The sequence below is a fragment of the Morus notabilis genome, unplaced genomic scaffold (genome assembly GCF_000414095.1).
Source record: "Morus notabilis unplaced genomic scaffold, ASM41409v2 Scaffold115, whole genome shotgun sequence".
In the NCBI taxonomy this organism is placed as follows: domain Eukaryota; kingdom Viridiplantae; phylum Streptophyta; class Magnoliopsida; order Rosales; family Moraceae; genus Morus; species Morus notabilis.
Genome location: NW_010361020.1, coordinates 15614 through 33171, shown reverse-complemented (window position 1 = coordinate 33171; position 17558 = coordinate 15614). Strand labels below are relative to the sequence as shown.

The following is a 17558-nucleotide window of genomic DNA, read 5'->3' as shown; positions in this document are numbered from 1 at the left end:
ATGAAGTGCACGGACTTCGTCAACCTGTCCACCACCACCCAGATGGCATCGTGCTTCAGCTTGGTTCTCGGTAGCCCCATCAGAAAATCCATAGTGATGCGCTCCCATTTCCATCCAATGACAGGAAGAGGTTGCAACTCTCCCGCTGGCTTCTGATGCTCAGCTTTAATCTGGAGGCAAGTCACACATTCCGAGACATACTCACGAACGTCTATTTTCATGTTTCTCCACCAGTACTGTCTTTTCAGATCCTGGTAAATCTTTGTACTTCCCAGATGTATAGCATACCTCGATTTGTGTGCCTCTTACAAAATTGTCTTCTTTACCTCACCCGCATTGGGAACAGCAAGGCGGTTGCGGAAATACAAGGCTCTATACTCTTGGATTCTCCAATTCTCGAATTATTCTCCATTCTGGATTCGAATCCAAATTCCTTGGAGGTGTGGATCCTGCAATTAATTATGCTTAACCCGTTGCACAATATCCGGTGTAGAGACCAGATTATACACCATAGCCTGGTTATAATCTTCGTAGAACTGAAGATCATACTCACTTACCACTTCAGTCATTTTCCAATCTTCCAAACCTAATGACGCCAGAGTCCCTGTCATCTTTCTGCTAAGGGCATCAGCCACCATATTAGCTTTTCTAAGATGATATTGCAGAGTGAAGTCGTAATCTTTCATATACTCCACACATCTCCTTTGCCTGAGATTCAAGTCTTTCTGAGTAAACAAGTACTTCAGATTTTTATGGTAAGAAAAGACCTGGAATTTTACTCCATAGAGATAACATCTCCATATCTTCAGAGCAAATATTACCGCTGCCAACTCTAAATCATGTGTGGGGTAATTCCGTTCATGTGGTCTTAATTGGCGAGATGCGTACGCTACCACGCGTTCCTCTTGCATTAAGACACAACCAAGCCCACTCTCCGAGGCGTCAGAATACACCTCATATGGTTCCTCACTATCAGGAATAGTCAAGACTGGTGCACTTGTCAGTCTGACCTTCAATTCCTGAAAAGCATTTTCACACTCAACGTCTCACTGGAATCTAACTTTTTTCTTGGTCAACCGAGTCAGCGGTGCAGCAATACTCGAGAAGTCTTTCATGAAACGCCGATAGTACCCTGCAAGTCCGAGGAAACTGCGAATCTCCGCTACATTCTTTGGCCTTTCCCACTATAGCACAGTCTCGATCTTGGAAGGATCTACAGAAATTTTCTGTCCAGAAATCACATGCCCAAGGAACTTCACTTCTGTCAGCCAGAAGTCACACTTCTCCATCTTAACATACAACTGGTGTTCTCGAAGAGTCTGAAGAACAATTCTCAAGTACTGCTCATGTTCTTCCCAAGTCTTCGAATAGGCCAGTATGTCGTCAATAAAAATGATCACGAACCGATCCAAGTACGGTCGGAAAACACGGTTCATTAGATCCATGAATGCAACCGGGACATTCGTCAACCCAAAAGGCATTACAAGAAACTCGAAGTGTCCATATCGAGTTCTAAAAATAGTTTTATGAATGTCTTCCTCCTTAATTTTTAGCTGATGGTACCCAGATCTCAAGTCAATCTTAGAGTAGAACTGTGATCCACCCACTTGATCGAATAATTCATCGATCATCGGCAGTGGGTATTTGTTCTTCACAGTTACCCTATTCAGTTGACGGTAGTCAATGCACAACCGAAGAGATCCGTCGTGCTTCTTCACAAATAGCACTGGTGCACTCCAAAGGGAAGTACTATTCCAGATATATCCCTTTTCTGTCAGCTCCTCAAGCTGCGTTCTCAACTCTTTCATTTCCGTCGGAGTCATCCGGTATGGAGGAATGGAAATAGGTGCCGTTCCCGGAACTAAATCAATACAGAATTCCATCTCCCGATCTGGTGGTAAATCAGGTAGCTCATCAGGAAATACATCTGTAAACTCATCCACTACAGGGATTCCCGCACTATCTCCAATTATCTCGGGTTCACCTTCTATAGCAAGAAGAGAAGATAAACATACCAAGTTCCTCCGTCCCCCAACGCTGTACTTCAACAGTCGTTCTCCCAAGACTGGGTTCATATCTGCCTGATAAGAAATCACTGTTCCGGAATTCATTACTAAAGTTACTTTTCTACAGTAGCAATCAATAATCGCACTGTACCTTGACAGCCAATCCATTCCGAGTACCACGTCAAACAGGTTCAACGGAAGGATAATCAAATCTGCTCTCAATCGCTCACCGCCAATCGTGATTTCATACGATTTACACACACTCATTACCTCCACACATCCTAGTAGGGAGTTCAAAGTCATCGGGACTTCTAAATTCTCAGATTTCGGTTTCAAAGTCCGTACAAAAGAACTTGATATAAACGAGTGTGTGACACCTGTGTCAAACAACACGTGAGCAAAAGAATGAGAGATTAGAATCATACCCTCAACCACCGCGTTACTGGTCTGACCTCCAGAACTGCCTCCCGCCAGGGCATAAGGTTGTTCATGTACTTTTCCTTCTGTCACCAATATTAGGCCGTTGGGTCGGAGGCCTATACTGTTACGGCGGAGGTGGTTGTACCGGTCTCAGCGCTTGAGGCCGAAATTGTGTAAACAGATGTGGTTGATAAGTCGGCACAGGAGGGTATGACATCTGTTGTGGCTGATATGGTGGCATGTACTGTGGTGGCCCTTCTTGACTGTAGGAAGCGTCACTTTGGGCTTGTTGAGCCGGCGGCCGATTAGGACAATTCCTCCTAATATGACCTACCTGCCCACAATGGTGACACCTGGGCCCGTATGGAGCACTTCTGTCACTTCCGTACGAACTACTGTCACCGCTTGTCATTTCCCCAACCGTCTACCCCTGGTTGCGGTTTCTCCTACTACTCCGCTATGGGCCACCTGAATCAGAATGTCTACCAGAGACAGAAACCCGACCAGTTGCCTCTTTACTTTGGTGATAGGCCAAGTTATCCTGTTCCACCATTGTAGCAGCAGCTACCAAATCCTGAAAATTCTAAATCCTTAAAGCCACCAATGACCTCATCACAGAATTCTTGAAACCCTTCTCAAACTTAAGACATCTAAGGTGTTCAGATTCCACCAAAGATGGCGCAAACCGGGATAGGTCATTAAACTTGACCTCATACTCCCTTACAGACATGTCACCTTGCAGTAGAGACATGAATTCTAACGCCTTTTCATACTTATAACTCTGCGGGAAATACTACTCATTGAATAGTGTCTCAAACTATTCCCAGGTCAATCCTGCAACATCTATTCTTCTCATGACCTGTTTCCACCAAGTATTCGCCAAACCCTCCATCTTGTATACCGTAAATTTCACCCAGTATTCATTTGGAACTCCCATAGTATTCAAATGTTTGACTATGGAGTCTAACAAGAACTCTGTTTCCTGTGGTCCTCCCTCACTATTAAACGAGGGGATAGGCGCACGCCTAAATTCTCGGAAGTAACCTTACTTCCTATCCTCAACCGACCGCTCATTTTGAGCTCTAGTGGCCGTGCCTTGAAAGGAAGCATACATGGCATCCAGAAATCTCTGATTCTGTTGTTCCGGTTGATTTGCTGGCCTACGGCGAGGCACCATTTCCTTTAACTGAAATAAAACTTGATTGTTCAGTGGATTACATATGTCACACATGTATGTATAATCCTAGGGTTTCTTAACCTATGACTTTGATACCACCTTTGTCACGCCCCCCAAACGGAGTGGGTGATGTGGAGCTCGATTAGGGATTAATAAAACAGATTTCCAGACGAGCCCCACTCGACTACATTAAAATATAAATAAATTACAATAGAATCTCGGAACCTCTGACACACAGGGCTCCACCCCACAGGACATACAGTATCGTATATACATGAACATGTAAGTAATCATTACAATAGACATCAGTCACAATCTAGTTAATCCAAATATTACATACGTTTACAAAATTCTCAAATTTCTTACATTTGTCCAAGAGGATGACCACAATCCTCACTTGATTCCAACAGCAGCACAACTCAGCTGCTCTGTAGCAAATATTCAGCTACTGTGCACCGCCCCTAGAATCTCCTGGGAGGGGTTTAATACATTTAAAACATAAAACGTGAGCGAAAGGCCCAGTAGGATATAATTTGAAATAAATGTTATAAATAAATGAATAATAAGTGAGCGAGGAAATAAATAAATGAATAAGTAAATAAAATAAGATATTCAGTTCCAACAGACAGCCGGAACCTCACATCCTTTTTCTCAAATGAAATATAACTGAAAATAACTATTTTACAGGCTTCAGCAAGTAATTAGTACAAATTATTTACCTAACCAAGTGCCTCGCCTACCCGGACCGAGTTTCGGGTTCTGCCCCCGAGGATGCACTCTCCGCATCCTATCTAGGCTTACAGTCATAGACTCTCTTACCGGTTCATAAGATCTCTTTATTAAGAAATCATTCATTAACATTTTGAAATCGTTAATATCCCACGAACTACTCAAACCGCGGGCCCCATGACTGGACAAGCCATGAGGTTCCATGACTAAACAAGCCATAGTTTTCAAAGCGTTTTTCTTTCATAAACCAATCCATTTCTTTAAAACATTTTTAAGGCCAAAATCCTTTTTGAAAATAAGCTCACAAAGAACAGGGATAGAAATCCTACCTCGCACTATCAAACCTGGGATTAACGTTGCCTTTTTCGACTTCCGCTTCCTCAAACCCCTTCAGTCTGAATCCTCAGCGATCACTGATGCAAGACAACACTTTAGGATTAATTATCATTCCTAAAGCAATCCAAATCTCAATTTCCAACCAAGATTTCCTATTAGTGTGCCCTAATCCATTTTCATGTTTCAAAATATCTCTCCAAGGGTTTTCAATCTCAAATCAAGGATTAACAATGCTAATCCATTTATCTCAAGTCCCCAAATGAAGCTAATTTGGGTTCTCCCTGAAAATAAGGGTCAAAACAGCAATTTCAGGCCAAACATGGTCAAACCCCGCGTCAATCGGTCGACCGGTGACAGAGCAGTACAACACTACCAGTCGACCGGTAGTGTGCACACCGGTCGACCGGTCAGCCTGCAATCCGATCGACTGCATAGGTCGACCGATTTCCATGTGATCCGGTCGATCGCACTGGTCGACCGGTGGAATCAACTGCGCGAGAGAAGCTCACGGAAATCAGTCCAAAACCTGTAAATCCAGTCCCAAATCGAAATATTTCAAAGGAAAACCACTAGATCTGGGTCAAAGAACCCAAGATCTTCAATTTCTACCCTAGTTTTACTCAAAAACCATCAAAATTCAGTTTGAACTAAAAATAAGTTTTGAAATTCAAAAACTTGGGATTCAAGAGAGGTTCTTTCAGTAATCTTACCTCGAATCCTTCTCTTGACGTTGAAATCTTCTTTAAATCTTTCATTAGTTCAAGATCCGTTTGATTTGGGACAAAAATGAGAGAGAGAGAGAGAGTGTGAGAGAGAGCACGGGAGAGTGAGAGAGAGAGTGAGGGAGAGAGACGCACGGAAAAGGAAGGAAGAGAAAAGAAAGAAAAGAAAGGAAAAGGAAAAGAAAAGAAAAGGAAAAAGAAAAGAAAATAATATGTGTACAATATTTTAAAAGAGCAGTCCAGAAATGCGCTCATACACACTTCTGGGTTAAAATAAATTATTAAGAATAATTTAAATACCTTAGAACTATTTAAACTCATACGTGTCATAAACATTTATTAATTAATACTCAATTAATAATTCAGATTATGCACACTAATAATCTCAATTATTTTAATTAATCTCAATTAATTCTTTAAGGTGTTACAGTAACATCTTACAAAAAAAGTTTTTGATAGACATGCAATATAAATATCTATACACATGTATGTATATACACATTAATACTGTAGTTTTTTCTTAACATTTTATATAAATATATGTACATTAATATGTATATACAAACTAATACTGCACGAAAAAAACTTCAAACTTCTAATACAGTATAAAAATCTTTCCCGCAGCGTACAAAACTAGTTTGTATCTAAATATTGAAAGAAAACAAATAAAAAAGAAAATAATTTTTATAAGGGGGTTATTACTTATAACGTGTTTCAATAGGAGGCCACTGATTGAAAAAGTCATTTTTAGTTCACTTCCAACTTCAAACCGAAAAACGACAGCTTCAACTGGAAGCCGATTAGCCGGAGCAGAGGGAAAAGAAAACGAAATGCATCTTCCGGGCAAAGCTCAAGCAGAGCTCTCGTCTTCTTCCCCTCTCACCTTCACTTTCTTCTCTAATTCCCACCATTCCTCAAACCTTAACCCTAACCCTAGCCATGTTCTCCTCTCTCTCCCCATTCGCGCCTCGCCTTTCTACTCTCTCTCTCTCCACCACCGCGATTTCCTCCGTCGCCGCCGCTCCCTTCGCCCAATCCTCACTGAACGTCGCCGATTCCCGGCGGTTTCCACTTCCAGCACTTTCGTCGAACAATTGGAGAGCGAAGTATCGCCGTCAGAGGGCGAGGTCGGGGATTTCGGTGGATTCCCGGAAAGCGAGCCGTTCGACTCCGAGAAGTGTTTTGCGTCGTCGGATTTGAAGCATTTGGCGGCGCCGAAGCTGGAGGTTAAGGAGCTGGAGGAGCTGCCGGAGCAGTGGCGGAGGTCGAGGCTTGCGTGGCTGTGCAAGGAATTGCCGGCGCACAAGCCCGGGACGATGGTGCGAATCCTCAATGCGCAGAGGAAGTGGTTGACGCAGGAAGATGTTACTTACTTGGCGGTGCATTGTATGAGGATTCGCGAGAACGAAGCTGGTTTCAGGGTAAAACATCTTCCATTACACGAGGTTACATATCTGGATTAGTGTTTCTTTATGTTTTGAATTGAGTAGACTGTAGAAATTACTTGATTATTTGTGTTAAGAACTAGACACCCTAATCTGGTAGTAGGCACAATAGAATTGGAGAAAAAGCAAACTAACAAGCATACATGCTACACTTGATTTGTAGTCTCAGCTTCACATCCACTCTCAGCCGCTACATAATTTCACTATGATTGGCTTATGATTGATGGTACTACAGTTTGTGTGCACTGTGGCAAATTAGAATGTGTTCTTGAATAATTTACTAGGTGAGGCTATTCAACCGATTTTGTTTTTGGAGTATACACATTTTTGGAAGTTTAAACCGAAGAAAAACAATGTGGCTTGTGGATAGCAAATTTGCATATCAGGTCTTGGATAAAATTCTCGTGATGAATACTAAGAAACCCATTTTGGGCAGCTTTGCTTAGGTCAACACTCAACACTAACATGAATGTTAAATCCCAAATGCATTGCTGTTTTGTCAACTTCAAGTTTTGTGATTCACTTCAAGTTTTTGGCAGGTGTACAAATGGATGGTGCAACGACCTTGGTATCGATTTGATTTTGCGCTTGCCACTAAACTAGCAGATTACATGGGGAAGGAACGGAAGTTTTCAAAGTGTCGGGAGATATTCGATGATATAATCAACCAGGGGCGCGTTCCTAGTGAATCTACATTTCACATTTTGGTTGTTGCTCATCTTAGTGCGCCTGTCCAAGGTTGCTTGGAGGAAGCATGCAGCATATACAATCAAATGATTCAGCTAGGAGGGTACCAGCCCCGACTTAGCTTACACAATTCTTTATTTCGATCTATTGTTAGTAAATCCGGAAGCTTTTCAAAACATTTTCTTAAACAGGCGGAGTTTATTTTTCACAATTTGGTTACAACTGGACTTGATATACATAAGGAAATTTATGCTGGCCTGATTTGGCTACATAGCTATCAGGACACTATAGACAAAAAGAGGATTTGTGAGATAAGGAAGGAGATGCAGCAAGCAGGTATTGAGGAGGGTAGAGAAGTGCTTGTGTCCATCTTGAGAGCTTGCTCAAAGGAAGGAGATGTGGAGGAAGCAAAAAAGGCTTGGTACAAGCTTCTTCGTCTTGATTGTGGCCTCCCATCTCAAGCTTTTGTTTATAGGATGGAGGTCTATGGAAAGGTTGGAGATCCTAGGAAATCTTTGGAGATATTCAGAGAGATGAAGGCACATTTAGGTTCTACCAATGTCGTGGCATATCATAAAGTTATAGAGATCTTATGCAAAGCTCAAGAAATTGAACTGGCAGAATCCCTAATGGCAGAGTTCATAAGCAGTGGTTTGAAGCCTGTTATGCCAGCTTACATTGATATGATAAATATGTACTTCAATTTAAGCTTCCATGACAAAGTAGAGTTGGCCTTCTCTCGGTGCCTTGAGATATGTCAACCCAGCCGTACTGTTTACAGCATATACTTGGATTCCTTGGTGCAAGTCGGTAACTTAGAAAAAGCTGAGGAGCTCTTTGGCCAGATGCATAACAATGGAGCTATTGGAATTAGTGCTCGGTCATGCAACACTATATTGAGTGGATATATATCTTCTGGAGATTATGTAAAGGCAGAGAAGATTTATTACTTGATTTGTCAAAAGAAATATGATGTTGAATCATCATTGACGGAAAAGATCGATTTTGTTCTCAGCTTGACCAAAAAAAAAGTTAAGAGATGTGTAAGCCTAACGCTGAGCAAAGAACAACGAGAGATCTTGGTGGGTCTGCTTTTAGGAGGTTTGCAGATCGAGTTGGATGAAAATACAAGGAATCATATAATCCGCTTTGAGTTCAGTGAGAAATCAGGCACACATTCTTCTTTAAGGAGACATATACATGACCTATATCACGAGTGGTTACATCCCTCATGCAAGGCAAATGATGGTAGCGAGGATATACCCCGAAGACTTTTTACCGTCCCACATCCTTACTTTGGTTTCTACGCGGACCAGTTTTGGCCAAAAGGCAGAAGTGCAATTCCAAAGCTAATCCATCGGTGGCTGTCACCGTGTGTCCTGGCATACTGGTGTATGTATGGAGGCCATAGGACCTCATCAGGAGACATTTTTTTAAAGCTTAGGGGAAGCCAGGAGGGTGTCGAGAAGGTTGTCAAAAGCTTGAAGGCAAGGTCCCTGGATTGCAGGGTGAAGAGGAAGGGAAGAGTGTATTGGATAGGTTTCCTCGGAAGCAATTCAACCTGTTTCTGGAAACTAGTAGAACCTTTCGTCCTAGATGACTTGAGAGACTCTCTGAGACCTGGCGTTGAAACCTGTGGTGACAGAAAATCTGAAACCCAAGGCATTAGCTTTGAGAGTGGCTCTGATACAGACGAAAAGGCCTCTGATCGCAGTGACGACGAGAACTCGTAGTCTTATGTCGAAGGTTTGTTACAATGAATTTCCAATAGGCTGTTAACTGCCTAGGATGATATGAAGACTGCTAGATTAACAGGTTCAGAAAGCTTGGGCGCTTTTCAACATATTGCAGGTCATTCATTCTCCTGGCAATTTCCAGAGTTGTACATTCTACATTCACATAGAGGAGATCCATAAACCTTGTTTAAGCCTAATGGAATAACTTATTTGTTCTACTTTCAGTGAATGATCCATCTCTCTTTTCTTCATTTGTTGTACTGTGTGGAATTTTCCTTTGTCATGTTAGTTTGGAGGCGTTTTGCGCTTTCTTCTTCAATGTGTCGTCCCTACATTTGTCATTAGGTAAACAGAAGCTAATTGTGTGGGAAAATTCAGGAAAACGACGATCTCTCGGAAGGTCCTCTAATTAGTTTAAATACTGCTTGGTCGAGATGGATCGTGGGTTTGCGGCAAGAAATACGTGCTGATTGTGCTGCAAGCATGCGAGTGTTCCTAAACAGTATGTACATTTGGAGACAGACTCTCGTTTGTAAAATGATTTTAAACAGTTACCATTGACAGTCCTAGATTATGTAGCTGGAATCAACAGTAACCATGGGAGATCGGTGGTCCTACTTGGAATCAACAGTAACCATGGGCGGTCGACGGTCCGACTAGATTACGTCGCCTTCTTTAACACAAATCACATGTTGTCTTTGGCGCCGCTCGTCGAAGATTGCCACTAGTAATCTACTAGATTAATTTTCAAAATCTAGATATATCATTGGTTGTCTCCGGGCAATACTCGGATTAATCTAGTAGATTAATACTCATAAATCACAATATTAGCTCACGGAATCAACAGAAAAATCATAAGAAAATACTATATTACCAAATTAAATCATCACATTATCAAACTGATAAAAAATAATGATAGAAAGTAAGTAAATTTTGGTAGTCATTCACTGAAGTTCTGCAACAACACATTATATTTAGGGAGAAAGAGGGAAATAGGCTAAGACTTGAGATAAATTAAAATTAATAGGTCAATAATTTACATAAGTTAATAAATATGCTAAATTATTGTTTTCGTTCATAACTTGTCTGGTTATGAACCATAACTTGATAAGTTTGTCCATAACTGATCTGGTTATAAACCATAACTTGACAAGTTATGGCCTATTGATTTCTATAATAAAAAATTGACCTATATACTTTCTTAAGCATTTTATATTGACCTATTTTCTACTCTTTCACTTGTATTTATGGTAAACAATTGACTCTTGAATGGCATGGGTTTGCTAAAGATCAAGATCTACTACATGATCTCGCTGGTGCCATATTTATAGCACATTAGAACTCGTGACCAGATTCAAAATGTACACGAAGTTACACACTTGCGACGAAGTTTGGAGTGAATCTAACACTGCATTGTCGACATTAAACAATCTTTTTGCTCATATAGACCACCATGATAAGATTGAGATGATCTTTGTTAGGACCGGCTTGATGGAGGTGGGGCGGCCCTTCCATTATAATCAAAACACAAATACGAATCGATTTCTATCTATAATTTCCATCAAGATACGTGGATTTTTATCCTAATCTGAGATGCATCAAATTAAAGAGAGAAATGTCAGTGTCACTTTTTCTGTCACTCTCTTTGTCATTTTTTACATTCACTGTTTGACACATGAATTTTACTATATTATTATTATGTTTAAATAATAATATATCATATTAGTGGAGTTTAGTGTCAAACAGTGAATACAAAAAGAACATTTCTCAATTAAAAATTATATAAAAGAGGATAATTGAGTTATTTTTTGGTCAAAAGGAGAGTGAATGAAAAATTAAAAAGTCAGAATTAAAATCTCATATTTTGAAGGAGCATAACTCTGACCATATAACCAATTAGAGACTTTCCTTAAGTTTCCTCTTTAAAAAAAAAAAAAAGTTTGACCGTGCCTTTCGTATTTAGGCTTGGGCCGAAGATTGGTCCACGCGGCCCATGACCAAGTAGCAACAAAACACAAGGGCAAAACAGTCAGGACAAAAAGATAAGCTCTCAAGTCTTTTAACACACTCGTAAACACGAGAACTGCACCACCTTAACAACCCAAAATACCAGAAATACCCTCCCCACCCAATCCCCGCCGTTTCCCTTCCTTCACCCGTTGTCCTTTCGCCCCTTTTCCTTCCTTTCTTTCCTTCTCTTGCATGAGACGCCATTTCCCAAAAAGCTAAGAAATCAAAAGAAACGTTCCCCCCCCTTCTAATCGCAGCGAAACGTCGGAGAAATCAATTTGTGCCCTAGAAAATGGTGCCGGACAAGAAGCTCGCGGAGCGGCTCCGGGACATCCTCCGGAGCTCCGACCTCGACACCACCACGCCCGGCAGCGTCCGCCGACAGCTCGAGGCCGATTTCGGCGTCGATTTGTCGGACCGGAAGGCCTTCATCGGTGAGCAAATCGACCTCTTCTTGGCATCTCACATGGCCAATCCTCAAGAAGAAGAAGTAGAAGAAGATGGCAAAGAAGCGGAGGCCGAAGAAGAGGAGAAAGACGACGAAGATGACTCTGGAAGTAGAGGAAGGAGAAAAGGAAGGTAGGTATTTCTTTAACTACATTTTGGTTTTTTTTTTTTTTCCTTTTTATTTTGTGTTTGACGGTTGTTTGTTTCTTGGCAAAATGGGATTGATTGTTTGGGAACAAAAATTCTTGTTTCTTCAGGTTTAGTGGGAATGAAATATAGTCAAGAGTTATTTATTTTATTGGGTCCCAGGTTGAAATGTATGGATTTTGCTTACGTTTATTGAAAAAATTAATTTATATATATATATATATATATATATCCTGCTTTATCGGGTATCTTGTGGATAATTGTGGTACAGATAATGTTCGTGGCTTTCTGGTTTGTATGGCCTTCTCTTCTCTAAGAGGTGAAAGTTTGTCTAGTCATGCATGAAATTATACTTGATTTAATAGTTTTATTTAGCTTTGTAATTTGTTGACAGAGAATTGCATTAAAAATTCAAACTTTATGCATGCATATTGTCAATTCTATTTATTTTGGGAATTGGGATTTGATTATCTTGAATAGCGGTCTTTATGTTGGCTGCTATTGGTTTTATCCCTTTTATTGGGTATGTTTTGCTTTTGGGAATTTCCTTTCTAGATGATCAATCATGGAGTTTGTTCATGAGGTTAATTTCCCTGATTTTTGGGAAAAGATTTATGTTCTTGTTTTTCTATTAGTCAAATGGGTTATTGTGTGTGAGACATACTCATGCTATATTCTTGTTATTGTTATTAGTCCAATGGATTATTGTGTGTGATTCATGCTCTTGACATATCAGTGAGTTGTTTCTTATATATTGACGAATGCCGGGTTGTAGTTTCTGCCATTGACGCTCTGAATGATCAATTTATTTTACAAATAGGTCAAATAAGGAGGATAAAGTTAAAAAAAGAGGCGGCTTTAACAAGTTATGTAGCCTTTCTCCACACCTGCAAGAAGTTGTTGGAGAGGCAGAAATGTCGAGACCAGAGGTTTTGTTTAATAAATAATGAAAATTGTTTTCACATTTTTCCTTTTACTGCGTACTGTTTGCCTTGGAGTTTCTGGGATTATATTGCTAATGCTTTTGTTGCACTTTGTAGGTTGTGAAGAAACTGTGGTCCTACATCCGAGAAAATGATCTGCAGGATCCAAAGAATAAGCGAAATATTATATGTGACGAATCACTCCAAGCCCTTTTCCGTGTTAATACAATAAATATGTTTCAAATGAATAAGGCCCTGTCCAAGCATATCTGGCCATTGAGCACAGAAGATGGTATTTACAAGATCATATATCTTCTCGTCTTTCTGATGATTCGACTATTTGTGAAGCTGAATTTTCTTTGTTCCTTATGTTTATCTTGTTTGTACCGTACAGGCTACATTTTGAGCTTCATATGAATTTTTATGCTTTTATATCCAGTGTTGTTATTTTTAGTGGAATTTCTATATCTATATGAAATAATTTTTCTGAGAGTTTTCAAGACCATAAACTTTAGACCACACACAACAGAAGCATATGTTGAAGTTATTTAAGTAAACATGAACCTACTTTACAAATCTGCGTCTCCTATACTTTGGTAAATAATGAAAACATTTTCCTTAGCATCTAAACTATTCATAGATCTTCTTGTTGCCACATTTTATCGATCACCTTGAGAGGAAAATATTTTGTTTAATTGAGACCAAAATCTGTTTCAGGTGAAAGATTGGGTAGCGTGCTCACCCTCTGGAAATCTTGTTCTATTTGATAGTTCCATAGATAAGATGTTCTGTGTCCAGAAAATGAGAATTTAGAAATGAAATATGCCATAGGAGAAGGGAAACAGACTTTAAGGTAACAGTTTAGAATTCTCTGGCAATTTTTGGACTTTTAGATCAGATGCAAGAAGTTTCGGAAGTATAGACCTCATGGCAGCTTGTCTCAGTTATTACTTGCATTTTTAGGTCATCAGATTTCTTGCGAAGGTCCGCTATTTATATGTTCTTTCGAATCACTGTTTTTGTTGTTTTTAGCATCAAAGAAAATGATAAATAAAGCACTTAGTTTCACAAAATTATTAGAAGTAATATAACACAGCTTCAAATAGCCTTGCTGCATTACACGATAGAGAAAGTTTCAAGTCTTGTGATTGTGCCATGTAAGTGTCTTTTAGGATTTCTTTTAATATTTTTATATCTATTTATCCTTATCATTACGTTTTAGACCATTTTGGCCTTTTGCATTTGCTCTATGATATTGGTGGTAGCAGTTTTCAAATTTTGCTATTTCAACTTAGATGCAACAAAAGAGCTGCCACATTAATCTCTTCATTGTACTTAACAGTATATTATAATGCTCCTTACCATTACCTTTAGTGGTGTGATCCTGAAGATGCATGGTGGTCAGAATTTTAACACCATAACTTCATGAAAATCAGAAAATGTAAGGCAAAAGAAAAAGGCTGAAGACATTGACCATTCTGAATCTGAAGAAGAGTCCAATAAGGCACAGAAACAAGAGGAGGAAGAGGAGGAGGAAGAAGAAGAGGATGAAAAAGATAGTAGACGGCGAAAAAGAAAAGGACGGTGAGTGCCCCCCACAACCATCCTTTTTTTACCCTCATTTTCGATAAGTTCTCTGTGTAGAAGTTTTTTGTTGACTTCTCATGTTTTTGGTATTTTTTAAGGGTTTTTTTTTTTTTTTTTTTTTTTTGTCCATGAGAAAATATAGATGTTAGTTACGTTCATGAAATTTTTGTCATCGTTGATATTACTGTTTTCACATTTTACTTGTCTGTTTGAGCTGCTATTGGCCAAGTTCGGTAGCAGAACACCAGCACCATATTCCTTTTGGATTGCAACATTATTGACTTTTTCATTTTCCTTAGTGAATTTTCTGGCTTCTACGTTGCAAGAAGTGTGTCTTTTGAAAAGATTTAAATTGTTTTTCTAACCCGAGAAAATGGAATTACCTCCTTCAGTTCACTTCACATTATTATATCTTTTATTGATCTCGACAAATGGTACCTCATCTCATAATTGCGGTACCTCATCATGTAGCTCCGCAAAGGTTGATAAAGATGTTAAGAAGAGAGGAGGAGGTGGTTTTGCCAAAGTATGTAGTCTTTCTCCACAACTTCAGGCATTTATTGGGGAGGCTGAATTGGCAAGAACAGAGGTATTTTGGTTGATTTAGAATAACCTCTCCTGCATTTCTTGTTATTTTATCCTTTTTAGCTATATAACTTTTAACTTATTTCCCCATTCTTCTGCTCTTCTGCCTGTTCAGGTTGTCAAGAAACTTTGGAGCTATATCAAGGAGAATGATTTACAAGATCCAAAGAATAAGCAAAACATAATTTGTGATGAGTCACTGCGTGCCCTTTTTCATGTTGATAGAATCAACATGTTTCAAATGAATAAAGCCCTAGCCAAGCACATCTGGCCATTGAATGCGGACAATGGTATTTCTTTGAACAAGTTTTTCTCTTCATTTTAGAAGACCATGTATCAATTGTTCCATTACATGGATTTTGTCTTTTCTGTTCAGCAATTATTGAACTTTGTATCATCCTAACTTCTCCGATGTGTTGATGTCATTTTTAACTAGCAAATACATGCTCATTAAAAGTTTTTGTTGTACTCCTTGAAAGAATCTGGCCTTGATTGCTTACAATGATCTACATACTGACCAAGAAACTTTTCACAGAATTTATCTTATACATATGGACACACACACACAAACTCAAATATGAGTATGTATGATTTCAACATACATGCATTGCTACTGGACATGTTTTTTAAAGTCTTCATTAATGTAGTTAGGGCCTCATAACTTGATTAGGTTTTGTATGTCAAGTTGTCTTAGGGATCATGTCATTCAACTACTCTGTTTACACTATTCCATAGTCGGCGCAATAAATATACTTTCTTTAGGCTACACACACAAACACGTACGTACATATATATGACATATAAATATATTCATTATTTAGATTTTTCAATTTTGTGTTCCTGAAACTGTCCGGTAGTTTGATTCAATTCTATTGCTTGGTAATGCAGCAGTTACAGAGAACTCTTCACAAAAGGAGAAGCAGTCTAAACAAGAGCAAGAAGAAGAAGAGGAAGAAGATAAAGAAGAAGGTAAATAGTACCTTCAAATCTCATGTTATCAAACGTTTTGGATGGTAATGTTACTGCACATCCAACTGTGCTCTTCATTGTGGTTCTGGAATAACCTACTTTAATCTGTACTTAAGTGAATTAGGTGCCTAAGCAATATTTCTCCGCGCAGATTCAGATGAGCCTAAGAAAAAAGAAAAACGGCAAAAGAAAGGAGGTTCCGGTTTTACTGCTCCTTTGCCACTTTCAGATGCTCTTGTCAAATTTATTGGTACAGGAGAAAACACATTGTCACGGGCTGATGTTGTGAAAAGAATGTGGCAGTATATAAAACAGAATGATCTACAGGTATGACGTCAACTAGGCTACGAAATATCTATACATACAAGTTCCGATTCGTGAACAATAAGTTCCGATTCGTGAACAATTTTAACATTTACTGAAGCTTTCATGCATATAGTTCTCTCTTGAGTTTGTTGATGCTCATTTGAAGTTCGATACCAACATCGTAGCTTTGGTCACTTAAAAATTAAGATTAGGCATGAAGTTTGGTTGACTATCTTATTATAACGGAGCCATTTTGTGTTGCAGAATTCAAGTGCAAGACATAGGTTAGACAGTAGATCATCATATATCACATCATTTAGATTTTAAAACTTATTAATTTCATGTCCCTCAAATATGGTATTAAAATTAGAAACGTCGGGTTAGGCAGAGAACCCACCTTGTTACGAACGTGTGAGCAAAGTTGGGCTTGGAGAAATCTCATCTAAGTTTGCATATAAGTTTGATTGAAGGCATGTGAAGTGGGGAGATAAAAAGGCCATGGATCCCTTCTCTTTTTTTATTTTTTTATTTTTTTTTTTATTTTGTATCCAACCATAGTGGAGGGAATTTTCAAGAGAAACTTTTTGTAACTTGCATGATAAGTCAAATTACTTTGTTCTCATTTTCAAACAAAACTAATATCAATCAATTGACAAATTAGTCATTCATTTGCTCACCTTTTTTTTTTTTTTTAATACCAAACAAGATGAAGAGAAAATGACTTTTCTTTCTCTCGATTGCCCCTCATCCATCTCTCCTTTTTTTTTTTTTTTTCTTTTTCCCTCTTGCCAAACTAACGCCATTTTTTTGTTTGCTTGTTTGTGAAGGATCCGTCGGATAAGAGGAGAATTTTATGTGATGATAAATTGAAAGAGCTTTTTGACGTTGACTCTTTCAATGGCTTCTCAGTCACAAAGCTTCTGACTGCTCATTTTGTCAAGACAGATTAGCGTTTGCATACATGTATATAATGTGAGCCTCCAATGCGGCCCATTTTTGCTCAAGCTAATTTCTTCTTCTATGTACTAAGTTCTTTTTTTATTATTTATTTATTTATGTTCTAACATCTCCATGAACGGAAAAACATAATTTTGATCAACTGTGCACTGGCTTTTGCTGCAATCCCAACATTTTTTTTATTCCTTTTTTAACTTATGTTTCCATTGAAACAGCTATCTTTTAACATGTCTGAATGTACCTTTTCCTAGGTAATTGATGGGTTTTATCTGCTGGGATCATAAACAAATTAATATTAATTTACGAGGATAAAAACAAAATAAACTAGGATCACTGAGAAAAAGGACAACACTAGTTAGGGCAAAGTTG

General features: G+C 38.9%; 2 protein-coding genes across 3 annotated transcripts; both read left to right on the top strand.

Annotated features, from left to right (window-relative positions):
* Positions 1-6124: 6124 nt before the first annotated feature.
* Positions 6125-9509, top strand: LOC21409530 (pentatricopeptide repeat-containing protein At2g15820, chloroplastic). The gene is made up of 2 exons (XM_010097860.2): positions 6125-6811; positions 7375-9509. Exons 1-2 carry the CDS (start codon positions 6221-6223, stop codon positions 9253-9255), a joined length of 2472 nt encoding a protein of 823 aa, XP_010096162.1. The 5' UTR covers positions 6125-6220; the 3' UTR covers positions 9256-9509.
* Positions 9510-11364: 1855 nt separating this feature from the next.
* On the top strand, positions 11365-17355 carry LOC21409529 (DNA ligase 1). 2 transcript variants are annotated; one of them, XM_024165526.1, is made up of 9 exons: positions 11365-11847; positions 12683-12791; positions 12903-13077; positions 14222-14369; positions 14844-14961; positions 15073-15247; positions 15849-15926; positions 16078-16253; positions 17060-17355. In XM_024165526.1, the coding sequence occupies exons 1-9, from the start codon at positions 11561-11563 to the stop codon at positions 17180-17182; spliced, it is 1389 nt and encodes a 462-aa protein (XP_024021294.1). In that variant the 5' UTR covers positions 11365-11560; the 3' UTR covers positions 17183-17355. The 2 variants fall into 2 exon arrangements, with proteins under 2 accessions (XP_024021294.1, XP_010096161.1); XM_010097859.2 differs by having other exon boundaries at positions 15846-15926.
* The last annotated feature ends 203 nt before the right edge of the window (positions 17356-17558 follow it).